The sequence below is a fragment of the Lissotriton vulgaris genome, chromosome 7 (assembly GCF_964263255.1).
Source record: "Lissotriton vulgaris chromosome 7, aLisVul1.2, whole genome shotgun sequence".
Lineage (NCBI taxonomy): Eukaryota > Metazoa > Chordata > Amphibia > Caudata > Salamandridae > Lissotriton > Lissotriton vulgaris.
The window spans coordinates 1,755,481,929-1,755,509,518 of record NC_141695.1 but is presented as its reverse complement, the minus strand read 5'-3'; the positions used below and the strand labels follow the sequence as shown (position 1 = coordinate 1,755,509,518).

Genomic DNA, 27,590 nt, shown 5'->3' with positions numbered 1-27,590 from the left:
TTTTGATCTACATTACCCCTGAGATCCTCGATCCCTAGTGACAGTAGTGAGAACATTTTTGGTGAAGATGATAGACGTGGCGCCGAGATCTGGTGGTTTTGGCTCTGCAATGTCTGGTTCAAAGAATTGCGGTACGTCCCTAACTCCTCGTTATCGGGGTTGGCTTCTTCCTGGCATTCACCTTTATTAGCCCGACTCTTCTTTTCGTTGGATAGCCTTACAATTTGACCACTATCTGCGCCAAATTCCACTATGTCTTCATCTAGCGCCAATGATATTGCTGTATTTATCAGTCTAGCTTAACAAATGTACTAGCCTTTGTTGGTGGTCTTTGTGTATCAAAGATTTAGTTTTGAAAGTATTAGATTTCTGTTTACTGGATAACAAAGGGGCATATTTACAAGCCCCGATCAACACAGGAACATCACTTTTTAAGACATGGTGACAATAAGGGCTTTGCATTATTTACAAGGCAGGGTTAAGCCACTTAGTGGGTCCCTTGCTCACTTTGCCACTGGATTCAAGCTAGCCTGGCTGATGACGGCTGATTAGCCAGAAACTGGACCCAGGAAGCTTCTTTGCATTCCGTGGAAGACATGGCTTGGCAGTTCAAGCTGGACTGTTCCCATGAGGCACAGGGTCAGACTGATTTGCATATGGCCATGTCTGAACTGGGGTGGTGGAGTGAGCTAAGCAATGATGATGAATTAAACTCAGATCAGTTAACTGGGGGGTGAGTGTTTGATTTGCTTAAGCGCTCAGTCCCTGATCCACTTTGGTATCGCCTTGTAAATAGGGCACCCTTTCATGCTATACTTAGTGTGAAAGGGGTGGGCAATGGGTGATGCAGTGGGCGTTCCACCTCAAAACCCATTGATATTGACACAACCCCCTATTTACAAGGGTGGACTAAATAAGAGGCAGCACTAAAATTAAGACCAAAAAAGCTAGTCTTAACACGGCGAAACGAGGGGAAATGCTTGATTCAGTCTTGTTTTTGCTGTTTCTACATGTGCTGCATTGTGCAGCACATATAGAAGCAGCACAATGCCATGCACAATTGTTTCTGTGCGGGAAGGAGTCCCTTCCTGCACATAAACAATCATTTTAAAAAGGGCGAGTTGCAACTACTATGTGTGCTGCACAAAGCAGCACCCATAGGAGTTACAAATTGCCATTTATGATTGTTTATGTGCAGGAAAGGACACCTTCCTGCACATAAGCAATCATTCTCTCAACGCAGGCACCCTAGCGCTCTGGTGCAAGGGTGCCTGGGTTGGTGCTAGACAGCTGAAGTTAGCGCAAGAGCAGGGGGAACGCAGGGCTGAACAGTATTATTGTAAATACGGTGTAGTCCTGCATTTCAGAAGTGGTGGAGCGCTGCGTTAAGCCAAGAAGGCTAACGCCGCGCTCCATCACTTCATTGTAAATATGCCCGAAGTGCCTTATTTATTTACTTCTAAGTTCATAAAGCTCTACAGGTATGTAGGCTGCTTCAGAGCACAGATTTAGAAAGTTAAATGGTATTCTGACAAAATATAGTGTAAAAAATGTGCTGAGATCCAAATGTTATGACAATATTGAGATGTTTAGAATATATTGGACAGAATTGGGAAACTTATAGTGTGTTGCTGATAAAATGGGGGCACGCCTTACATGCATCCTTCTCTTCCGTGGGCTGCAAGATGGTGGATCTGAAAATCAAATCCAGCTGCAGCAGAAATGCGCAAACCAGCCCCCAGTGCAGGAGGCTGTGACTGCGATGGAGCCAAGGTGACTTCCACTGTGGGTCATGGTGATCCTTTCAGTTCTGACTCAGTCTCCTAGTCTCCTGCCAACCGGTAAAATGCCAAAGTGGTACAATGGGCAGTCTTGCCCTGACCAGAGGACTCTGGTGCAAGGAAGCAAGGAGGAGTGAGAAACAAGAATATAAGATCATGAGTGAAGGTTTGAAGAGACTGCACCAAGGAAGGAGCACAGAGGGGGATGAACTTGAGTTACCATCCCCCAGCAGGATGACTGGTCTTCGGACGCTCCTCGCGAGAGAGGAAAACAGACAGGAAAATTTGGTAACTTTCTCAGATTTGATGCAGCGCTACTCAGCTGAAGAGGAGATCCACATCTTAAATGTGCTCCTCATTATTTTCTATCTTTAGTGGGGGCTCCCCAGTTGTCCTACTGCTTCACTAATGGTAACACGTTTCTTTTAGCGTGATATTGACTGCTCCGCCCTTCCTGGAAATGATGTGATGGTCTTCGGGCCCCCATCTCACCCTCTAATGGTAGCAGCTTCATCTCCATGGCCCAAGCCTGGAATGGACAGTGTTTCCATAAGTACTGAATGTCCTTGATCTCAACATTGAAGAAAAGTCCCTGTCCTTGCGAATCCAGGGCACATACACAAGAGGCAACCTTAAGTGCAGAAACAAACTGATCATCTACAAGTGACTGTGGCCCTGAGGCTGACTTGTTGGCCCTGTAGGATGTACTCACTCCACAGGACACCACTCACAGCTGCTTCCACTCCAGGGGCAGCAGAGCAGTGACTGCTCTCTTCTTTCATGGTCCTCTCCCTCCTGATGCCCTGTTTCTGGAGCCCTCTATTCACCTCTTTACACCTCATTGCATTTAATTTTCACATACTTGGTTAATGTTGTAAAAAAATGGAAAATTGATGTGAATATATTCTGATTGTTGAGCAGTTCCGGACATATATAAATAAGGAAAAAATTAAGATCAATGGTAAAAACAGTTTCTTAACTTTCAAGACTAACACCTTATAAACGTTCTCTAAGAATGTCATTAGCCTTATAAATGCACTATGGCCTCTCACACTAAAACAGTATCTAACAGCCTCAACAGTAGATCTTATTTTTGCCTTGTTAAACAATGGTTGTACATTTTTCTTACATGCAAAGGTTTAGGTCAAATAAATAAAATGTGCAAAAGGGTTTCAGTTGTACGTCTGCAGAGTCGACAAGTAGTTTTTCTTTAAAGTACTGAGTTCCATTTCCTCTCAAATTCAAAAATGGGAATGTAAAACAGTCTAAATATAAGGAATTTCATTTTCATATAGCCTGGCAGGTTTGATCCTAGATATTCTTGGCTCTGTGAGGCGAAGGTGTCAAAAACAAAGTCAATGTGTTTATGTTGTGTTCTGTCCCTCTGTCTGCTGGGTAAAGTCCCCCAGAGTAGACTTTTCTGGGCTGGTTGATTTCACTTTACCAGCAACTCTAGATCTGAAACTTTGTGTGTTTCTAGAGCCGTTTTCGAGGATACAGATTCTGTTCCATATCCTTGTATGATGTTTTCCTTAGTTCCTGATGGATTAAGGATTTTAAAGTTGATGAATCCATTCTTGCACAATCACAGGAATAAGAGTGCTTCTGTGGTGAAGTGACATTAAAGATTTTAAATTTAGTTTCAGCCTGATAACAAAATAAGGAGGTGCTGTGCGGGGATGCAAAAGATTACATACATGCAGCATATATATTTCATCAAGTCTAGCTATGACCTTGTAGGAGATGCATAAAGTAAGTACTGAATAAGTTTCATGTTTAGTGCTTTCAATAAAGATTTGATTGCTCAGCAGCCAAACAGGCTGGAAAAACTTATAGCAGATTTTGGAATCATGGCTGATGTGAGCTTTCTGGTGCATAGATGGTTAGAGCATGTTATCTTACTTTCAAATGTAACTTCAAGATAGTTGTATTGATTGACTGTTTTGATTGAAGCATATCCACACCATGGGCTCAGGGTTCTTTCCAAACATCATAATGTTTGCTTTTGACAGGTTGGAAATCATTCCATTCTCCAAATTGATTTCATTTCGATGTATTAGTAGATGTTATAGGCCTTTTTGTGTTTGTGACAATATCCCCAGGTCATCGGGGTAGGACAAGTGTGATATATTTGTATCTCCAGCTTAGGTGGAATAACGAGGTCTGACTCAAGAGATTCAGGGCCTGATTCACAGAACTAACTTAAGACAAAATACTAAACTTACTACCATTTTGGTATTCACAGAAGGCATTTAGGAGTCCTAAAGTTAGGACTCCTAACGTCTGTGAATACCGAAATGAGTAAGTGCCTTCTGTGAATACCAAAATGAGTAAGTGCCTTCTGTGAATACCAAAATGGTAGTAAGTTTAGGATTTTGTCTTAAGTTAGTTCTGTGAATCGGGCCCAGTGTCAGACCAGTGATATACAAAGAGAATAATCAGGGAGGTAGAATACACCCTTGTTTGGGGCCATTCTCAGTGTGGAAGTTGGATGTCAAAACATGAGATAGAACCATACTTACAGCCATGAGTCAGTTTGCAACTCAGTAACTAAATGCAATAAGGGCTCGATTTTCTACTTCTTGGGTTTTGCCCACAGTCTTTGCAGATCCACATTGCCGAAGGCAGTGGAATAATCCACAAAACATGCAAACAGCGTTGTTTTGTTTTTCAATGATTGATTTTACAATCAGTCAACATGTTGTCAACAGTTGAGCAGCCTAGGCAGAACCCAGTTTTGTGTTAGTGGTATTAGAAGTTGTTTAGTAGCCCCTAGCCCATTTTGTCACTTTATTTAACATGTGTTTAGTGAATAGCTTGCCTTCATAATCTGGGAGGGCTATTAATCTATAGCTGGCTGGATTTTGTTTGGGTCCCCTTTTTTAGATTGGATGAGCTACTGCACCTTTCCATGAGGCAGGCACCTACCAGGTCATGGGGACATAGAAGAGCTGTTCCAGTAATGAACTCCAGGAGGAGACATCTAGTTTGACCACGTCTATATGCATCCCGTGTGGGCCAGAAGCTTTAAAAGAGCAAGAACTTCTTATTAATTTTGTTATTTCCTCTTTTGTGATGGCAGAATATGATACAAAGTCAGTTGAAGATTCGAATAAGCCATTAATGACTGATTTATATAGGGACTTTATATAAATGTCCCACTTGTCGCTTGATATGAACAGTTCGTTGGGCCTCTGACTGGACCAAGAGCCTTCACCGACCTGAGTCCAAAAGGCCCGTTCGTTTCACGACGAGATGGCCTGTAACAGTTCGGTACAGGCATTTTCTTGTTTGTCATGTTTCAGTTCTGTGATTTTCCTCCTGTATGCGATCTTCAGGTTTCTGATTTTTGCCTCAAAGTCCTTTGAGGGAGCTTGTTTTAAGGGGAAACAGCGTTTACAAGGCTATCATTACATTGTGCTACCTTGACAACGCTGTTGTTACAACGACTGCGTTGTTAGTATGCAATGCATTTACATTGCAAGTCATTACAATGACTTGCATTAGGGAGCGCTCAAGTATTGGAAATAAATTCCAAAACCTTCCCTTCTGTTGCGCAAACTGGAGTAGGAATAGTAAATAATGCTATTCCTAAGTCCAGCGCGCCCCCTTGTGCAAGTCGTTGTAATGACTTGCGATGTAAATACATTGTGTACTAACAATACGGTTGTTGTAACGACCGCAGTGTAAGAGTATGCAATGTTATAGCATGCGTTGTAACATGCTATATTCTGTTGTAAAGTATGTTGAAGGGTCTTACAGTGAATCCTTTTTACCTGGCTTAATTCCTGATTATTGGACGTATGAAAAGTATCTCTCTGTACAATAGGTAACTTTGTGATCAAGACAGACACTATCATGACTAGAGTGTGCTGCCAGGTACGAATCCACTCACCGCTGATTCCGAGAATGGAAAGGTCATTTCAACGGATCAGCGTAATGGTTGAAGCTTTTTTTTTTTGAATAATGTTCCAATTAAGCTTCTTGCCATTGACATACAATAATTGTTTACCATTTTCCAAAATTCCAGCTGGTCTGGTTTGTTGTTACAAACTATCTTCTGTGGGTCATGATCACTCTCGGGCCTCTGCAAAAGTAACTCTTGTGATGTTTCATAAAAAGTGCATCATTTTGCAGCTCAAAGACCACATTTGTTCTCAGGATTGATGTGTGACTGGTCCTTACAGATGGAAGCACAGACCTGCCTGGTCATGAGCGCCCCTGGTCCTGCAACAAGAGACTCATCGATGGCCACTCTTTTCTGCTCTCAATGAAAGTAACTTGAATTGTCCCATACTGTTGCTTAGGGCAAGCTTCTTTGCTCTCCACAGAGCCCTTGTACTACTACTGCACGAGACGTGGGATGTGTGTGCAGTTGGTTTGGAAAATGTCGTGGCTTTTGATGTTCAGGATACTAAACAAGAGGGGTGGTGCTTATGTGTGAGGTCTCATAATGCTCAGAGTGTAGATAGTGAGACAAAGATGCCAGCCCTGTAAGATGAAGAACTGGAGATGGGTAGCTGCAAATCACAAGGTTGTTTTCCACATGAAGTGAAATAGATATTGATAGGGAAGCCCAGGTGGTCTCCAAGGTCCCCTGGAGCCCAAAGGAGGAAAGCAAAAATGTTTTAAAAGTGCACATCTAAAATGTTCTGTTTTGAATGGCCGACCTAAAACATGTTCTAGAGCTCAGATCAGCAGCCAGCAGTTGTTTACAGAGGACATGAGGGAGACTTGCACAACATGTCCTCCTCTCACTCAACCTGCCTCAAAAGTGTCTAGAGTCCTGCAAGCAACTGCCTCCCCAACCTGCCTATAAAAATACAAATGCCTGCCACTCTCCCTCGCCACCATCTGTCTTCCCTCCTCTTCCTACCTGATGGTCTGCTCTCAAGGATTCACTGTGAGAGAGAGACTCATGCTGTGCTGATAGTGGATTTGTGGCAGCTGCTCTGAGACAGCACGTCTTTGACTGTAGCTCTGTGACAGGGACTCTGACAGTTGGCCTGTGACAGCGGCTGTGAGACAGTGGCTTTGTGATAGCGGCTCTGTGACAGCGGCTCTGTGACAGCAGCTCTGTGAGAGCGGCTCTGTGACAGTGGCTCTGTGACAGCGGCTCTGTGAGAGCGGCTCTGTGACAGCAGGTCTTTGACGGTAGCTCTGTGACAGGGACTCTGACAGTTGCCCTGTGACAGCAGCTCTGTGACAGTGGCTCTGTGACAGCGGCTCTGGGGCAGCAGGCCTTTGACGGTAGCTCTGTGACAGGGACTCCGACAGTTGCCCTGTGACAGCGGCTCTGAGACAGTGGCTCTGTGACAACGGCTCTGGGGCAGCAGCTCTGTGGCAGCGGCTCCATAGGAGCAGGTCTTTGACAGCAGCTCTGTGGCAGAGCTCTGACAGTGGCCCTATGATAGCGGATCAGTGACAGCGGCTCTGTGACAGCGGCTCTGGCAGCAGCTCTGTGACAGCAGGTCTTTGACAACTGCTCTGTGACAGCAGCTCTGTGACAGCGGCTCTGCGACAGTGGGCTGGTCTCCTCAGACTCACAAGTAACAGGTAAGTCCAGTTTCTAGAGGCCTGGGTGAAGGTCTCAGAAGACCACCGGCTAAAGGAGTGCCTTCAGAGCTTGGAGTGTGCTTTCCTGTTGTCAGAACAGTGAAAAACGTGGTTTAAAGCCAGCGTTCATGACAATTGCTCTTGATGGTAGTAATGCACAGCAAGGCACTGAGAAACAATATGCAGAGTGAGGTAAATTATGGTGAACACTATACACTTACCCAGTGCCAAAGAACAGTTGTTGGTGTAGCCTTCGTGCTCCCCTCCGCATGTGAGGGTCATGTTAGGAGTGATATCGCTCTGGGACACATTACACTTCACCTCGTCGCCTTCACCAACTTCAGTGCAGGGGGGCAACTGCAGCTGTACCTTGGCAGGTGGGGTGCCCCCAGGCCAGGAGCACGAGAGCTCCGCGTGACTGTCATTGATACTCTGAGCTCCACACTGGATCCCTACACTGGGTCTCACTGAAAGGGAAGAAAGAGAAATGGAGTGAGGAGCGGCTCCATCCTGAGCACTGGCCTTGTGTTCACAGCACCCTGAAATGGACAACAAGCAGACAACCGTGTAGATCTCTCGACAAGCTCAGGATCCCTTGCAGACCTCACCTCCAGTCAGGATCACACAAAGAGGTCACACCCAGCTCCGGATCCAGTGAAGAGCTCACACCCAGTTCCGGATCCCATGAAGAGTTCACACCCAGCAACGGATCCCACGAAGAGCTCACACCCAGCTCTGGATCCCACGAAGAGATCACACCCAGCTCAGGATCCAACAAAGAGCTTCACCCAGCTTAGAATCCTGTGCAGAACTCACACCCAGCCCAAAATCCCACATGGACCTCTCACCCAGGTCAGGATCCTACATAGACCTCATGTCCAGCCCAGGATCCTGTGTAGATCTCACACCAACCTCAGGATCCCACGTAGACTCACACCCTGCTCAGGATCCCACATAGACCTCCCGCCCAGCTCAGGATCCCACATAGAGCTCACATCCAGCTCAGGATCCCACATAGAGCTCACACTCACCTCAGGAACCCACACAGAGCTCACACTCAGCCCAGGATCCCACATAGAGCTCACACCCAGCTCAGGATCCCACTCAGAGCTCACGCCCAGCTCAGGATCCCACTCAGAGCTCACACCAAGCTCAGGATCCCACTCAGAGCTCACACCCAGCTCAGGATCCCACATAGAGCTCACACTCACCTCAGGAACCCACACAGAGCTCACACTCAGCCCAGGATCCCACATAGAGCTCACACCCAGCTCAGGATCCCACTCAGAGCTCACACCAAGCTCAGGATCCCACTCAGAGCTCACACCCAGCTTAGGATCCCACACAGAGCTCACACTCACCTCAGGAACCCACACAGAGCTCACACTCAGCCCAGGATCCCACATAGAGCTCACACCCAGCTCAGGATCCCACTCAGAGCTCACACCCAGCTCAGGATCCCACTCAGAGCTCACACCAAGCTCAGGATCCCACTCAGAGCTCACACCCAGCTCAGGATCCCACATAGAGCTCACACCCAGCTCAGGATCCTGCATAGAGCTCACACCAAGCTCAGGATCCCACATAGAGCTCACACCAAGCTCAGGATCCCACATAGAGCTCACACCCAGCTCAGGATCCTGCATAGAGCTCACACCCATCTTAGGATACCGCACAGACCTTAGTCCCAGCTCAGGATCTCACAGAGACCTCATGCCCAGCTCAGGATACCACTTAGACTCACACCCAGCTCAGGATTCCATATGGATCTCACTCCCAGCTCAGGATCCCACACAGACCTCACGCCCAGCTCAGGATATCTCCGTCTTCGCTCCTCTGAAACACTCAGGGCCCCAACCTCTCATTTCCACCAAGTAACGAAAGCCTTTGTCCTGATTGAACCGTAGTGAACAGTATTTACTTCCTCTCGTATCACGGCTACAACACCACTGTCTGCCGGTATCTAATGCAGTCTACTCCAGGCACTGCACAGATCCTCCTGTCTGTGCACTGCACTGCTGCTCACAGTGCGCAGCTCTACATCTGGGAGTATCCCCTTACACAGTGGGTTAGAGTGGCTGTCTCCACCTGGAGTTATTGTAGTGCCACATTATGAATAAGGACTGCAGGGAAATATTGTAGTTTGAGAAGTACTGATCAGCTCCCAGAATAGGACTCAATAACAGCATTATGTCTTCCAGCCACCCGCTCCCTGCCAGACCAAAAATAAAAAAAACAGTACCTTCAAATAGAAAGTGTACTTCTGTTGAAACAACTTGTTATGAATCTGCAATTGCATTGGAAAGTAACCCAAAGTAATAAAGGTTGCTCAATGCACTGTCTTGCATTACTTTGCATCAAGGGGGAGTTCCATGGTGGGGTCTTGGTGTTCCCCAGCATCCACCCATGGGTTTTGACACAAACGCCTATCTGCAAAGAATCATAGAAAGGGATTTGCACAAAAATCTTTCTCATTTTTCCCCACTTTGCTTATGTGCTGCATTGTAAGCAATTTTCTACCTTTGTTTCATAGTCTATACTTATTGTATCTTCTTTTAAATTTCCTATTTGACGCCCCCCCCCCCCCCCCGACTCTTACCCCAGGTTCTTTACAGGACAACTCTGTCCATCAGTAAATGAATCTGATCCCATCCCACTTCAACATTACTAATATTCGGCTTCTTCATGTCCCCAAATATGTCCAAGAGTCTTACAACGCGGGAAACACATGATGATTAACCCGTTAACTGCTAGGATTCGGCCTGGAAACAGTCAGGCCTCTCAGCATTAATCTTTGGCAACAAAAGCCCAACTTTTTTTGTCATTCCTTTTCATAAGGTGTAAATCAAAAAGGTAATACAGTTTGTTCAGTAATCATGATAAATTTCCAAAAGTTGCATTTTAGGACATAAATACCGGAAAAGTTATGTTTTTTTAACTGTCTAAATAAATGCTTTATAATTCTAAAATTGTTTCCGCTTGAGTTTTTAATCAGATGTGATTGAAAAGAAGCTATATTTCCTAAATGTATTAAAGCTTTCTAATAGATCATACATTTCTCACTTAACTTTTTGCTCTGTTACTTTCAAGTTACTTTTATTTTTAGATTTGGCCTATTGGACAACTCAGCAGTTTTTTGTGAAGACATATGGGGGCTTGTCCATGTTGTGCCCCCAAAGCATTGGTGATTTACTTGTGTCTTACACTGCTCTCTTCTGGGGAACTGATGTTAGGTCTGGCGATAGAGAAGACATTTTGATTTCAGTGAAACGACATATTAATCTACTTGCTAATAGTCGCTTTCAGGCAGCGCTCTTTGTCCATTGGTCTGTTCTTGTGTCATTTAAATTTTGCTTCCACCCACTACTCACAGCATGGGTCAGCAGGTCAGACCCATTCAGTAAGTGGCTTATTCAAGTGTGAGCGGTGGCCTTCTGTTCTTGCACTTGTGCACATACATCTAAAAGGTAAGTCAGTTCAGTGGTAGAGATGGTGGAGCCGTCTCTCATGCCACTAACCCAGAAGTACAGGCATTGGTGGGACGGAAAAGTCCCTTGCATGGCAGTGGATGTGTACCCCTGCCCTGAGTGCCCCAGCTGTGGATAGATCTGGAACCTTGGGAACAATTTTTGGACATTGGCAAACAAGGATCATGTGTGTGCGCCATGACCTACGCCTGTCTCACGGATTGCAGTTTTGCTTAGACTGGGAGAGGCGCCCAAATCACTGCCCTCAGACACTGGAAGGCCACTGCCTCCACCTGGAGTTGAGCAGCAAAAGCACAGCGGTGGCAGAAAACTGTGGGCCCGATTCACAGAACTAACTTAAGACAAAATAGTAAACTTACTACCATTTTGGTATTCACAGAAGGCACTTACTCATTTCAGTATTCACAGAAGTCATTTAGGAGTCCTAAAGTTAGGAGTCCTAACTTTACTGCTCCTAAACTGAGAAAAATCCTAACTTTAGGATTTTCGGTATTTAAAGAAGGCATTTAGGAGTCTTAAAGTTAGGAGTCCTAACTTTACTACTCCTAAACTGAGAAAAATCCTAACTTTAAGACTTTTGGTATTCACAGAAGGCATTTAGGAGTCCTAAAGTTAGGAGTCCTAACTTTACTACTACCAAACTGAGAAACATCCTAACTTTAAGGCTTTCAGTATTCACAGAAGGCATTTAGGAGTCCTAAAGTTAGGATTCCTAACTGTACTACTCCTAAACTGAGAAAAATCCTAACTTTAAGACTTTTGGTATTCACAGAAGGCATTTAGGAGTCCTAAAGTTAGGATTCCTAACTTTACTACTCCTAAACTGAGAAAAATCCTAACTTTAAGACTTTTGGTATTCACAGAAGGCATTTAGGAGTCCTAAAGTTAGGATTCCTAACTTTACTACTCCTAAACTGAGAAAAATCCTAACTTTAAGACTTTTGGTATTCACAGAAGGCATTTAGAAGTCCTAAAGTTAGGACTCCTAACTTCTGTGAATAATGAAATGAGTAAGCGCCTTCTGTGAATACCAAAATGGTAGTAAGTTTAGGATTTTGTCTTAAATTATTTCTGTGAATCGGGCCCTGTGTTTTCAATATTAGTGATCAGTAGAGTGAACAGGCCATTGTACCTGTTTCCTGGCGACTTGTGTAACGTTCTGCCTCTGTGTCCTCACCTCATCCTCTCCCTGCAGATTTAGAACAGATGGCAAGCACAGCTGGCGGGATTAAAAAAGAAAAATGGTGATAAGGTACAAAAATACCCACCAGGCAAAGGATAATGTGGTTCCCATGATGGGTACTGGGTATGAGAAATTGAGTAGAAGATATGCACTTTTGGAATTATGAATTGATGAATCACATAATAGAACATTAAGAATAAGGAAGTCATATGATAGAGTTTATGGAATCAATAATGAATTATTGGCACTTGAATAGGAACTCCTGAAGAAGTTCACTGTTGTGAACGAAACAAGTTGACTGACACTGTAACAATTTGAATATGAATTATGATTCAGGAAAATAAAATGAAGAAGATAGGGTGTGCACCACGTATGTCTTCAGGGATACGGTGGAAGTGCGAGATGCTTTGCCTGCTGCTTCTCAGCATTGTTTGGAATCATCCTTTGCCTATATTGGGTTGGGTTGCATGCAGTGATAGTCAGCACTCATATTTGCGTGTACGTAAGGGGATGTGTGTATGCCTGTAAAGTGGTACAGTGCAGAAGAGTCAGCACGCATGTGTGTGCAATTGGGTAGAGATGGTGGTCTTTGTAACCGTTTGATGCACATATCACTGAGACTGAAAAGTAGGTGTGATCCTCTAGTTACTCCCATGGCCTATGTTTGGGGCTATCAAAACTCCTGTTTTAATGTACTGTTCTATGGAGGAGCAGCACAACTGAGGAATGGGCGCTTCAAAGTGGGCAACCCCCAGAACATGAACTTTAAATACATGGACAGTAAATCACATTTCTGTCTGGAAATAGATTATCAAAAGGGGAGCTCGAGACTCCCAAAATACCGAACTAAAGCTGTGCCTCAGCACGGAGAAGCTCAGCATGAGTTCTGCCTGAGTGCATCAGGAGTGGGAACTAAGGCTCTGCCATTCTCCTTGCTGGGTGAGGGGACTTCACCCGTGAGAATCAAGAAGGCTCGCCCGGGAGCATGGAGCACCTGCTTCTGCCTGACCGGAGACCAGATGACTCTTTGAGGAGCACTAGATCCCCTGGGAGGAGCGAGGTCCAATGGGGATCCCTTCAACTGTACCCCTGAAGCAGGGTGTGAGATTCGGGTCCATGTTAGGACTGTGCACCGATCGGACTGTACGCCATTCGGACTGTGCACCAATCGGAATGTGCCCCAATGTGCATTGTTCACAACCCCCGTATGCCAGGTGTGGGCTGTGGTGAGGGTTAAGGACTGTCCCCCTGGAGCAGTGCTGTAAGAAGAGTGCTGTTACCCTGTACATCATTGTGACACAAAGAGGGACGCCCTATAGCTGTAGTTTGAGTCCCCCCTATGCTCTGTGGGAGCTGCAGGGGATCTTATGGGCTGTTGCCCGGGTGAAGAAGTGCATTGAAGATAGGGTCACCGTCCTGTATGGCTCAGGGACCTGAAGAGGGACGCCACCTTAAATGCGTGGCTCACAACCCCCGTATGCCAGGAGACGAATATGCTGAACACTGAGTGCTGTCACCGTGGTGACGCTCTATGGCACAGAGAGGGCTGTCCTGAGGAGGGTTGCTGCCTTGAGTGCTCATTTTGAAGTCAAGACCTACTGGCTTTGCCAATGCTTGTTCTACTGAAGACATCTGGTATTTGGTACCGGTGTGCCAAGCTGGAGCTGCAGAAGAAGCTGAAGGCCATTGCCTATGAACTATGCGCTGCTGGGAGTTGATTACCACAATAGAGGAGGTCTGTGGAGGTTCAGTCCCTGTGCAAGCCACAGCAAGACTACTGATCATCGCCAACACCAGCCGAGGTTGAATTCGACCCAGGACCACTGACCCTTCCATCTTGTCTCCAGTGGGAGCAGATAAGGCTGCACCTTGAGTCGCAGAGACCTTGAGGGAAATCTGCTCTGACTGGGTGCTGGGACACTTTTGATTTTGAATAGTCACTGTGGAACTTCTAAGACTCGTATTGCCTAGCGGTGCCTTGCCTGGATGTTGTCTCAAGTAAATGGAGAATAACCAGTCCATACCTAGAAGAGAGAGTCGCTGGTGCCCCCGCTAGAATGTAGACCTTGAGAAGAGAATGGTATTTAGTTTGTACCATATTTCTCTTTGAGTGTGTGTATAAATGCAACTTTTAATTAAAGTGAGCATTTGGCTGGACATTGAATTATTTTGGATGCTGGATGTACATTTAATCATGAGCCTGTGTCTGCCCTACACCTCCCTCCTCTCGAGAAACCTTAGGCTGCTCGGCTCGCACTACCACAGAGAGTCAAGTGCGGAAGTGGAGCTTGGCTCAAGTACACGGAGCTCATAGTAGGACGGGTGTAAGACACCAGCATTAAAAGGCTTCAACCATAACGGTTGGTTGCAGTAGTCCCTACATGCGCTGTGGCCCCTGAAAGAGGCTCTGACAGGCACTAACAATCAGTGCTGGATTAGTAAAGCGGGCACTTGGGCAATGCCGGAGGGGTCGGAATCCAAATTCCTGCTGTGGGCTGCTTTTTTGGGCAGCCTGGGGACTGATTTTGGTGGTTTCTGCCAGGCTGCCCTTGGCCCCCGAAGGGGGCCACCTAAGGGGGCGGCCACCCTTAGTGCCACAGGATGGCACAGACCCCCAAAGAGCGGTCTAGTGTTTAAGACACGGAGGGTCTCTAATGATGTCACTTCCGGCGGGGGAGGGGGCGGAGCCAAAGGTATATGGCCTGGGGTCGCAGGCCTGGTGCCCTCTTTGACCCCTGATCGGCCGCGTGGATGGACCCGCTCCCCCTTGACCCGGACGAGCGGTGCTGTCCAGACGCTGTTTTGAGTTGAGGTGAGTGGCCCGGTCTCCTCCACTCCCCTCTCCCTGTCCTGGGCCCCCCCCCTTTGTTTGGTCCTTGCTTTCCGTGTGCTGCCTGAAGAAGTGCGGGGGGTGGGCTGCCGTCGCGTGGCTAGGGTCCAGGGTGGGTGTGGACAGGGTGCCTTTGCGGTGTTGTCTCGTGTTGCGGGGAGGGTGAATGCGCTTCTCCTGTAGTGTAGTTCCTAGTTTCCCACTAGGCCCTGCGCATTGGAATAACATAAACAGTAGTATCGACGTAGAAGTGCGGATCTTCCAGGCCTCTACTGACTAGGCTAAACTTAATTGGGTTTGTTACCAACTAGCTCAGAGGTCACTGGAAACTTTCTTGACTGAAATAGGAAGTGATCAGCTTCCCTGGCACAGACAAGAAGGGATTCAGTTTTCCAACAACCGTGCAACATGACAACTTTGCTCCTCAGATTAAGAGTCAATCTCTAGGGTTGTGTGAAACAATAGACAGTTATTTTACTCAGTCAGGTTAGTGCAGTTTACTTTCACGATATGTAGAGAATAGAGAGACGGGCGTTTGTCAATAAAGGGTTAACATTTATTGAACAGTCTTTCTTCTCGTACAAGAGAAATGTATTGCCACAATTGCAAGACTTGTTATGATAAAAAGTACGTACAGTAAGATAAGTATTGCGAAATAATACTGTAAAAGCATTGATATGGTTTCTTAGCCATACAATGGTTTAAAAGTAATAAAACATATATACATTCATATATACATTTAGGCTAAAATACTCAACTGGTGCTTCTAACTACGCCTACCCCAGTGTACCTGACCTAAGCCTAATACTTGGGAGGGGAGTAAGTAAGTAGCTTCAGTTTAAGTTGGTTTTGCCAAGGTTTGCTTCAAGAATTCTCACTAAGGGTTTAGTCAACGCCATACCTCTGAATAGAATGATGGAGGTCTGATATCTCCTTCAGGGGGAACTCGGTATCCCAGTCACCCACGAGGGCAGACTAGAAACGCTGGCGCTGGATTTCTCTGCAGGAGAAAGACAGCGTCTCTCTTCAGCGCGTTGAGGAGGAGGAGGGGGGACAGCGTCCGCGGGCAGCTTGGCATCTGCTGGGCTCTTCGCAGAGGGACGGCTGTTCATCTCCTAGTTTCACCACACCATCGTTCGCGCTTTAGCAGCGATAATGGTATCAGCAGCTTCAGGCGACGGGCAGCAGGCTGCAGCAACAGGGTGCTAGCTTCAGCTAACAACGGGTCTTGCAGACAGCTAGCAACAGGCAATTGCTTAAGGCAACGTTGGTAATATTTATACCTGACAGGTGCCTGGTTTGACGTAAGTTTGCTGGACATAAGACGTCAATTAAAGATGTCACTAGGAAGTGATAGCTATAAGTTGCTCATTAGAGTTCCATTACTAATCAAAACACAGCAAGCGGGGATTTCCAGGTTTGCTGAGTTTTTATCTTGTTGAAGAACTCGGAGTGTTAATCTAGGAATATCAGATAGTGACTTCTGCTCTGTCATTGCACTAATTGGTTGCAAAGGAAGTGGCAGAGAACTATTCTGGAATGTGGCTCTGTTCGTGTGAGGCCAGAGATGACTTTCTGAATATCGCACTTGAACGGTTATGCCAATATAGCGAATAAATGGATTTATAGCCGAATAGGGGCATAAGGTCACAGTATCGATCAGGAACCTAGATAAACACACAACACCCACTCCACGGGTTCATGTCCATCAAATTACTAAAAGCAATAGGATGCATGTGTAACATTGCCCACCCCAAAATACATAAATGCATTCGAAATAGGCGTATAATGTAATACGTGAAAATTTAGGTACTGTAAGTTTTTGAAGCATAGAAATCATTCAAAAATTATTGAATATGAAATCAATGAACGATTATGCAAAAGAATTACACATGAAATATCTCTGAAACAGAAGAAGGGCGAGATAAATCATCACATATAAATGCATTGCAATAAATGTGCTAGAGGCTGATGTAAGTTGCTATGTCTCTAGATGTGTTTAGAAATAGAAGTGTGAAGCTTCTGTTCTCTAAGAATAGTTTTTACCTTAAGCAAAGAATTTTTCGTGCCAAAAAAGGTCAATATTAAAAAATGTCCAATTCAAAAGAATTATTGCTTGAACGGGGAAATAGAGTACCAACGCTTTTTGCAGTTTTTGTTGATCAAAACTGAAGGCCGAATTCAGAGTTCATAGGAACGCTGTGTGTCGGAAAGCTTCTCCAAAGTTATTATTTCTGTTCGGGTGAGAACATCATATCAGACAGGCTCTCAAAGAATTGGTCTACAAAATCAGGTGACAGTTCAACCAAATTCGATAGTGCTGTAACTTGGCAGGTGTGAGAATGATTGCTGTCATCATAGTCAGGATCAGCAATGCTCACAGAAGGTCGTACCTGGGTGATGTTGCTTTTGTTACTCGCTCCACTGTTACCACCTAGTCGTAGCACAGGAGTCTCAACAAATGCTGTCATCAGGATTGGTAGCCGCTGGGGACAACACAATGCGTGAGCCGTTATTGGACTGAGCAAAGTATCGACGTCCATTGGTACTGCTGATGGAAGTGAAAGACAGATGTCCAACACGCACTCATCTCCGCATAGCATACATCGAAGTACCGGTAAGATACAGTTCTGCCATATAGGTCTGAATGAAAGGAACCAGGTCATGTTTATATCTCTCAGCCTGGCCAATCCAAGGACGTTAGTTATCCTGTCCCGGTAGCGCATTGCTAGGATTGTCTCTTCCATTCCCATGGGAGCTATGTCTGAGCTTTGGCTTGCCATAACGAAGCAGGACGGACAAAAATAAAATCCCTGCTACAAGTCCCAAAAATAAGGGTATGCCGCCAAAAACAGAGTGAACAAAATTAGGAACGATTCCCAAAATTGCTTGAAAAGGTGTTAGCAGTCCCGTAAAAATCGTCCTAAATATGCCTGGGATGCCTGTGGCACTACACATGTTAAGGAGTTGGCTAAGCATTTCTACGAAATGCACGGGGCAATTTGTTGATAAAAGTTCATGAACTTCAGTAGCTGTCCTTGCAACTAGAACATCATACGTCTCTTTTGATGACGTTATGGGCACTGTTGTCTGTAAAAGCACAGACTTCATTTTGCTTAAAGTATCAATTCGTATAGAATAGAGATTCAGACGAGGCCAGATGGGAGTCACTGTGTCTGCAGGCCCACTCGGGAACAATGCCTGCATACAGCATTTGACCATGGATGTTACTCTTACTAGATAACTTTTCCCTGGCACTAGGCCACAACATCTGTGATCCGTTCTAAGAATGTAACTCCCGTTTGCAAGTTGCATAAAGAAGGGCTCTATCTGAGTTGCAGGTGTGACAAGCTGGTGGCATGAAAGGTTGTTAGAATTTCCATCAATAGCTCTGTGTAAATTAATACCCTGGCACAAAAGTATACCGCTTAGTGAATGTTTACAATTTTCACCACTAAGAAATACATTTTTGTCGCTGTCACTGTAGCATGAATGTGTGTATTATTATGTTTCTTATATAGCGCCTGAATCGACCCCCGAAGGGGTATCTCCGCGCTTGCCTTGGGAACCCGTCCTGGCTTTTCCCTGTGAGATAGCCCCTACAGGGCATCCCCAAGGTGAAAGCCAGGCATCCCGCCACGGGGGGCCGTTGTGGAGATTAAGCAAGCTTAATGCCCAGAGTTGCAGAGTGATTACGTCAGGCACCGAAGCGAGAATTATCGAGTCCTTGGACATTTGAGCTCAAGACCCTGCCGCGTCGGGAATTGAACCCTGGTCCCGGGTCTGACCTCTGCTTCAGGGTCTGCCTGCTCTAACCAGTGAGCCACACTTCTCCACACTTCTGTATGGTAATTCCATTCAGATTTTACATATCCTTTACCAATCGTTCATACTGGCCAGCAGGTATGTACTCAAGGCACTTTTTAAATCGGAAAGTTGTTATCGGAATGGTGATAATTCCGTGTATTATCCATGCAATGACAGGACTCTCTGACATTGTCAATGGTAATCTCTCAAGTTTTTCGATGCTCAGGATTGTATAGTCTGCTCCTTTCTGTGCCAAACTGATTTGTTTATCAGTAAGGTTAAAAATGGAAAATAATGACGTTGTGTTGATTAAACGCCAAGGCACATAGCCTGAACGAAGATTTTGCAGCGTCCAGCCTAATTGTATAATAGAACGTAATTGAGATTGGCCATGTTGTAACATTAGCAAGTATCTATCTGTCACATCAAAGGCAGAGGATACAATATTGTCCAACGAATATATTCTGTAAGACAGAGTCATTTACCCATTGTCTACTACAGAAAGTGATTTTTCCAAATTAATACGATCAATTTCTCGTATTTTTTCAGCTGTTTCAATTTGTTTGACTTTCCAAGCCTCGTTGTAAGCAGCATAGATACTGGTCGCTATGAAACGCTTTTGACGCTGTTTGCGTGGTCCAAGAATGAAATCGCGCAAATCAGCACCATCTTTTAATAAAGACAAGTGTTGCTTAATTTCAGTTAGTGTGGATGATGTTAGCCATTCGAGGCAGAGTTTCCCTACACTGTATGTCGTTATTATCCCTGGATGTTGTCTCTGGGAGTATCTAGGGTCTAGTCTGGTCATTTTTAACCCCTGTGTTTTATTCAGGAATCTATCTTGACAGCTGTTTGTGTCAGTAGGCCAGATTAACCACTTTTTCCAATCAGGATGTGTTCTGTTGAAATGTAAAATTTGTGAGACGTCTAACTCAATATCTGTAGTTGTATTTTCAGGTATTGGCTTTGGAATAGACGGTGTTTTTAGGTCTTTGATCTTAGCTAGGCCAAGACAGGATGTTTGGTGTATTGTGTCATTTAAAAAAATCATTTGTTCTGGTATCATGCAGGTTCTGAATAGTGCTTCAAGGCCTTGTACCTGCCAATCTTTTGTACCCCAAATTGTTTTCGTTTCAATGTTATTTTTCCAATAATCAAAAAAAATGTCATCATTTTGTCATAAAATGCTTCTGAATATATCAATTTAGAATTTGTCAGCATTGTTTTCATTCCTGTTTTATCTAACAGTTTGTAATAAAACGTTTCTGCATCACTGGTGTTAAACCCTGAGAAGTATTTGAATTTCTCAAAAAATGCTTTAGAACTGCTTCTAGGTGGTGTTGCACAATGTTCCCATTGATTATACATAAAAACATTTCTAGGCTGTGCAGATTTATGCAAATACTGATCACCATAATGTGTGTAGCAGAATAATTGCTCATAACTAGATGAACCTTGTAAATAATCATGTTCTGTGAATCTAGCTGACATTACTAAATCAGACATCATGTCATAAATACTGTTAAAGTCCCAATCATCAGAGAATGTACTAGGTTTTACAAAGTCACTTAAGGAAACCTTCAGTTGATGAGGATACTTCAGGATTTCGACCGGACCATAGATCTCATAGTCAGTTTTCTCCCATACTACCCCACCAGGTATTGGAATTGCTGTGACATTTACTGTTGACAGTTCTCTTTTCTTCACGTGGGATGATCTGTGTGGTTTGAGGACTAGGTTGATGTTCTGATTTGCTGTGTCCATTGTACTATATTTTCCCTCAATGAATTTTCCCAAACAAAGTACCATGATGAGCCAAAGCAGGAGGAAAAATACACCTAGACCGAACCAGAACTCTAACCAAGGTGAAATAGGGTAGATTTCCTTTAGTTGAAAAAAGAGTTCCGTTGCTTTTTCTTTAAAAGTCTTTTTTGTTTCTGGCATCACTTCGGGGTCGTTTTGATCTTCAGAGAAGTTGTCGACGTTGATGAAATATCCAGAGGCAGTTCTGTCAATTGATGGGATTGTTCTTTCAATCTGTCTCTCGGTAGCACTTTCTGATGCCACATTATTGTAGACTGGAGTTTCTCGACGAACTGTTTCAATCTGTGTCTCAAGAGGCACGAGTTCCATGGCATTATTGCATAGTCCTTCTCTGTGTACTGCAGGCTGCTCGAATGTGATGAATCTTTCAGTTTGAACCTCTTGGATTGTTGCAAGTTTGGGTATTCTGTTGTTTCTTGGGAGTCCACTGGGCCTACTGTTGATTATAGGCCACATGCTTGTGGTTTTACCAGGTCGATAGACACGACTCTGTTCTCCTTTTTACCAGCAAGGGGCGGTAGTACAACTGATCTTGTTCCGGTGACTGCCAAGACAGGTACTGCTTTTCTGTAAGAAGGCCCAAATTCCTTCTTCACCGCGATTTTTTCTCTGACTAGATCCCCAATCTTTGGAATCCAGACAGGCCTTGCTGGGGCTGTTGCTTGTGGTGCCTCATCAGTGGTAGATGGCTGTTGCTTTAACTTTATGTTGCTTAAGGATTTTCTTGTTTCATTCAGTTCCTGTAAAACAGCCAAACGATCTTTGATGTCAAAGTCTGTTTTTTTTTCTTGTACCACTGACATCTGACTATCGAGGTCCTGAATGTTCATTCTAATTCCGAACAATAGTTCGTATTAGCTGAAACCTTTTAGAGAATTTCTTGGCAAGTTATTAAGACTGGTCTGGACACTTATTAGATGTTTGACCCACCCAGCGCCTGAACCTAATACCTTCGCTGTTATAGATCGCTTTATGTCCCGGTTTTTTCTTTCTACCACACTATTCCCTTCGGGGTGCGACGGACAAGAATACCGCAACCCAATTCCCATGCCGGCCATGGCCTCCTTATAGGCTCGAGAGCTGAAAGCAGGACCCTGGTCAGAATGGAAAGTGGTAATTGCGTATATGCCGATAAAGACTCGCAGATCTCTCTTATAACAGTTCTAGGGTCAGCCGAGCGCTTGAGGCCTCCTTTTTTAAGGGATCTATGACAGAATTTCGACAGACAGAATTTCGACCTACACAAATATCGGCGTAATTATATCGATAGCAAAAATATCGACGCCCTATGTACAACATGGTAAGTACCAAAATATCGAAAAATTAATATCGATGTTAAAAATATTGTTGTTAAATATATCGATTTTTTTAAAATTTTAAATAACATAAAAAAAACTGTAAATAATACTTATTAATTACTTAAACATATTTAAATATATGTAATAATTGTTAAAAAAAATAATAATACATATTTAATAAAAAAATAAAATGATAAATCATATATAATATATAATTACTTAACAATAATTACTGTTCCCACTCCAGTGGGTGCAACAGTAGGGAAAACTGACCCTGAACACTAAAAATACCCCTTTACCCAAAAACCTAAAACTGACCCTGAACCCTAAAAATACCCCTTTACCCATAAACTGAAAACTGACCCTGAACCTTAAAAATACCCCTTTACCAAAGAACTGAAAACTGACCCTGAACCCAAAAAATACCCCTTTACCCAAAAACTGAAAACTGACCCTGAACCCTAAAAATACCCCTTTACCCAAAAACTGAAAACTGACCCTGAACCCTAAAAATACCCCTTTACCCAAAAACTGAAAACTGACCCTGAACCCTAAAAATACCCCTTTACCCAAAAACTGAAAACTGACCCTGAACCCTAAAAATACCCCTTTACCAAAGAACTGAAAACTGACCCTGAACCCTAAAAATACCCCTTTACCCAAAAACTGAAAACTGACCCTGAACCCTAAAAATACCCCTTTACCCAAAAACTGAAAACTGACCCTGAACCCTAAAAATACCCCTTTACCCAAAAACTGAAAACTGACCCTGAACCCTAAAAATACCCCTTTACCCAAGAACTGAAAACTGACCCTGAACCCTAAAAATACCCCTTTACCCAAAAACTGAAAACTGACCCTGAACCCTAAAAATACCCCTTTACCCAAAAACTGAAAACTGACCATGAACCCTAAAAATACCCCTTTACCCAAAATTAATTAATATTACAAATAAATTACTTCCCACCCTATTCCCCTATAAACCCACAACCCGCTCCAGTAGTAAAACATATAATTTAGTTAAAAATATACATAAATTATCAATTAATTAATCAATTAATCAATTAAAATAAATCATTGCCAATTAATATTTAATTGCAAAATAAATTAATCATTGAAAAATAATTATTTAATTACAAATAAATTATTTCCCACCCTATTCCCCTATAAACCCACAACCCGCTGTGGTAGTAAAACATATAATTTAGTTAAAAATATACATAAATTATCAATTAATTAATCAATTAATCAATTAAAATAAATCATTGCCAATTAATATTTAATTGCAAAATAAATTAATCATTGAAAAATAATTATTTAATTACAAATAAATTACTTCCCACCCTATTCCCCTATAAACCCACAACCCGCTGTGGTAGTAAAACATATTATTTACTTTTATATATTTTTAAATTATAAAAACATATTAAACACATATTATAACAATTAATTTAAATACTTAACTAATATTTCTAACACATATTAGTAAATCGAAATTACTTACATCGATATATATGCTATCGATATTAGTAATTTCGATATTACTTACCTTAGGGTCGATATTCTGGCCATCGATATTCTGGACATCGATATTCTGTCCCATCGATATTAGCAACTCGATATAAGTGTAGGTCGAAATTGAGAACTCGATATTTTGACTGTTTACCTTTTTTAAGTGTGTTTAGCCTTAACGATGTACAATGGGACGCGCTTCTCTTCTTTGATTGCGCAGATAGACCGCCTTATGCTGTCTATCAGGGTTCCTGAAACTACACTGGCCTTTTCATTACTGCGATCTCTGTTGCAGTTTTCACAATTTTGAGCAAAACATTGAATATCTATGCTCATTCCTGGCCACCAGTACTCTGATTGTAATACTTTCAGAGAATCCTTAATTGTTTGATGTCTCAGACCCAACCCCATGTGTGCTTCCAGTAAGAGGAAGCCCCTCCTGCTCCTGTTTTGAATTACTCTGTCCCCCACTCCAGGGATTCCAGCAAAAGGAACGGAGTTTGCATCGATTACGTATGCATAATTGAGTGGATAATTCACGGGTAGTGCTGCACAGTCGCCTTTTACGGTCGTTTTTACTGCCAGCATGGTTTCCCTGTCTATGTATTTTTCTGTACGCTTTTTTGTGGCTACGGAAGCCGGGTTAGTTGCTTCCGCTGTGGCTGTATTAGCCAATGAATTCCCTGCAACGTGAACCCCATCACGTTGAAGACTCTGTGCGTGAATCACGTGAGTCTTTTGTAGTTCTTTGTGTAAAAGAGCTACCTGTTTCCAGAGCAATTTATGTGGCACCTGTGTCATCTTTGTAATCGTTTTCAATCCACCTCTGCAGTTTATTGTTGTAAGAATTGACGCAAAAATGAGAATCACACACGATAAGTGTCGGGAATTCACGTTCTGCATTTTCGAGCGCCATCTTTAAACATCTGATTTCAGTTCTCTGAACCGAACAGTTTCTTACAGATTCAGTTTTTGTTACTTTCGGTCTGAATTTACCGCACAGCCAACGACCTTTAATGATCGCACAGGCTGCATCGTAGGATTTGCTCTCTACGTTAAAATGCTGTACAAATCTATCTGTATAGATTATACAGGCGTATTGTGGGAGAGGCAGAAGTTCGATTGGCAGAGGATATTCTTCTTCATACTCTAAATCATTCAGTTCTTTGAATTGCTGGGCGAAATAGTATCTCACATCTTCCGCTCCTAGAGAATCTACACACTGTATCCATTTCGGATCCAGTGACACTGTAGGTAGGTTTATTGGGCTGAATAGCGCCTCGAAGGTGGATTCCGCTATGAGGATATTAATCCTTTTGCCGTGTGCTAGTTCTCGTTCATTTGCTAATGCAATTTGCACTGCTTTCACAGTTCTTTCTGTGTGACTGAATGCTTTTTCTGCTTGTGTGTACAAGTGAGATTTAATTGAAATTGGTACCTTTTCTCCCTCATTAGAGGTTAGGTACGTGAATCCGCATCTTCCTGGGATGACTCGGATTACAAGATCGCGTGTATTGTCACGTGTATCTAATTTTGTTTTAGCTAACATGTCTGTTTGCAGTGATCTCAAGATTTCTGTGTGTTTTTGAGTCCAATTGATTTGTTTAAAATCAGGTTTAATTAGTTCGTAGAGAGGTTTAACCCTCTCTGCATAATTTAGAATGTAAGTTCTTCCGAAATTCAGAAAACCTAGAATGGATTGTAAATTCTTCAGCGTTTTTGGAGCTTGGAGTACAGCGCACTTCTCTAAGAAGTTGTCCGCTAGGCTTTTCCCTTCACTTGATAATTCGTATCCTAAGAATAGTACTGTCAGATGGGCAATTCGAGACTTTTTAAAGTTGAATTTGTAACCCTCTGCGGCGAACCCAAGTATAATGGTGTTCACTCTTTTCAAGTGAGTATCCAAGTCGTCGTCTGTGAGATAGATATCATCTACGTAAGATAATGCCTCATCATCATATATTTGTAGTAACATTGTCAATGCTCTTTTTTTATTGATATTTGAGTTGCAAGTTTGAACAGATTATAACATAATTCCTTCTTGAAATGATATTAAGATGCATGTTGTACAACATATTCAAAAGAAGATAAAGCAAGGCAATACAGAATATCAAAAATAGATAATACATGAATAACCAATATAGAAAGTTCATTATATCATTACTTCATCAGTCCATTTCTGAATTGGTGACCACATTTTTAACCCAAATTGTTTCCTTTTTTTCCCCTTGGTAGCATATATTGCTGATTCAAGTTTATATCTAGCAAGGAGACGTCCCCTCCATGTATAGAAAGATGGTGAATCTATACTAATCCAATCCTGAGATATACATGCACGAAATTCAGCCATCATAATGAATAATAAGTTTGTTTGTTCAATGTCTTTTGAATCTTTAGAAACACCAAAAAATATAAGTTCAGGTGACAAAACAATATTTTTACAAAGAATGTGTTCAATAAATTTCTGAACATCACAAATTAATCCATTAAGTTTTACACACGAGCAAAACATATGTAAAGTGTCGGCCCCTCTTAAATTACACCAATTGCATTTGATTCCAGTAATACTCTCCCATTTCAGAACTTTTGCCGGCGTATAATATAAGTCACACAAGATCATGTAATGTTGAGTGCGATTACGCCCAGAAAATAAAATAGAGGTGGCCATTTTGATTGATTCTTCCAAGAATACATCCTTTGTACCTAACTTCTCTTCCCATTTATCCCTCAACTTATTAAAGTCATCCACAAGGTAAGTCATTAAAGTATAATAGTAAAACGCAATTCTTCTTTTATTATTTAGACTATCTATAAGTAAAATTGGGGTTAAATCCTGTCTTTCTATATTGGAGGGTGAATTTAGAAAACTATGAATCTATAAGAGTTTGAAATAATCATGAGAAGGAATTTTAAAGTTACTTTGTGGTTCACTGAAAGAAAGTAAAGTTTCAGAATTATTATATAAATCAGAGAGAGCGGTAATCCCATTATCATTCCATCTTTTCATCACCTGGTCTCTAAATATAGTGGGAAAACAGTGACTTGAGTTTAGTGGCGTATATCTAGTGATTTTTCTAATTCCCACCAGTTTTTTAATAATTCGCCAAGCTTTATATGCTGCTAGCAATATCTTACATTTTGTTTTTTTATAATAGCTTGGCTCAATGAATTTTAACAGATGATGATTCGCCTCGGTACCTACTACCATTTCATAGATATTTGGATATTGTGCCCAAATAATAGGGATTTTATTGCCCACAATTAGGGGAAACATATATTGAAGTGCGGCAGCTAAATAATAAAATAAAAAATGTGGTGCGGCCCACCCCCCCCTATTTTTCGGTATAAGCAACTTCTTATATGCTCTTCTAATGCCTTTATAGCCCCACAAGAATCTTATTGCGGTTCTTTCAATTTCTTGAAAAAAACTTAAAGGAAATTCCAAGGGGATTGTTCTAAATAAGTAAAGAAATTTCGGCAGTATAAGCATCTTTAAAACATTGTTTCTACCATGAAGCGATAAATGTAAATGGTTTATTCTTTCCAAAGTTGATTTAGTCTTTTTAAGAATCGGAATGTAATTAATACTAGGTATCTTAGAAGTAGGTATAGTTAATCTGATACCTAGGTAGACTGCTTCAGTAACTATATTTGTAATAGGAGGTGGGTTTGATCCTGTAAACAAAACTTGTGTTTTAGATAAATTTAATTTATACCCAGAAAAAGATCCAAATATGCCCGCTAGTTCTTCAATCCTCAAAAACGTTCTTTCAATATCTTTAGTGACCACTACTAAATCATCAGCATATGCAAGGGCTCTGTATACCGTACCTCCTAACTGTAATGGAACTATACTTTCCTCCCTATTTAACTGATTAAGAAAGATATCTATATATATAGCAAAAAGAAGAGGAGAAGACGGGCAACCTTGGCGTGTTCCTCTTTGGATATAATGCAGATTTATTATGGCCTATTTTTATTACTGAAACTGGATTTTTATATAATGCCTTAAATGCATTTATTGTTCCTGGCCCAAAGCCTTTCATAGATAACACGTCCCATAGATAGGGCCATGCTACTCTATCAAATGCTTTTTCAGCATCTAGCAGAGTTATTCCTATTGGTATATTAGAGGCTTCTGACCAGTCCATCATTGCTATAATTCTACGTATATGGTCCGCCGTATCTCTATTGGGAATAAAACCATGTTGCCAACGGGAGACAATTGTTGATATAATTCTTGATAGTCTTGTGGCAAGTATTTTTGAATAAACTTTGCTGTCAGTATTAATCAAAGATATTGGCCTGTAG

General features: G+C 42.6%; 1 protein-coding gene across 1 annotated transcript in view; it reads right to left on the bottom strand.

Annotated features, from left to right (window-relative positions):
- The window catches only part of LOC147706590 (V-set and immunoglobulin domain-containing protein 10-like), a 190,073-nt gene that overhangs the window by 123,962 nt on the left and 38,521 nt on the right, over positions 1-27,590 (bottom strand). The window contains exon 2 of the mRNA XM_086933083.1: positions 7,559-7,804. Within this exon, the coding sequence (XP_086789209.1) occupies positions 7,559-7,804 (246 nt within the window). The remainder of the gene's footprint in view (positions 1-7,558; positions 7,805-27,590) is intronic.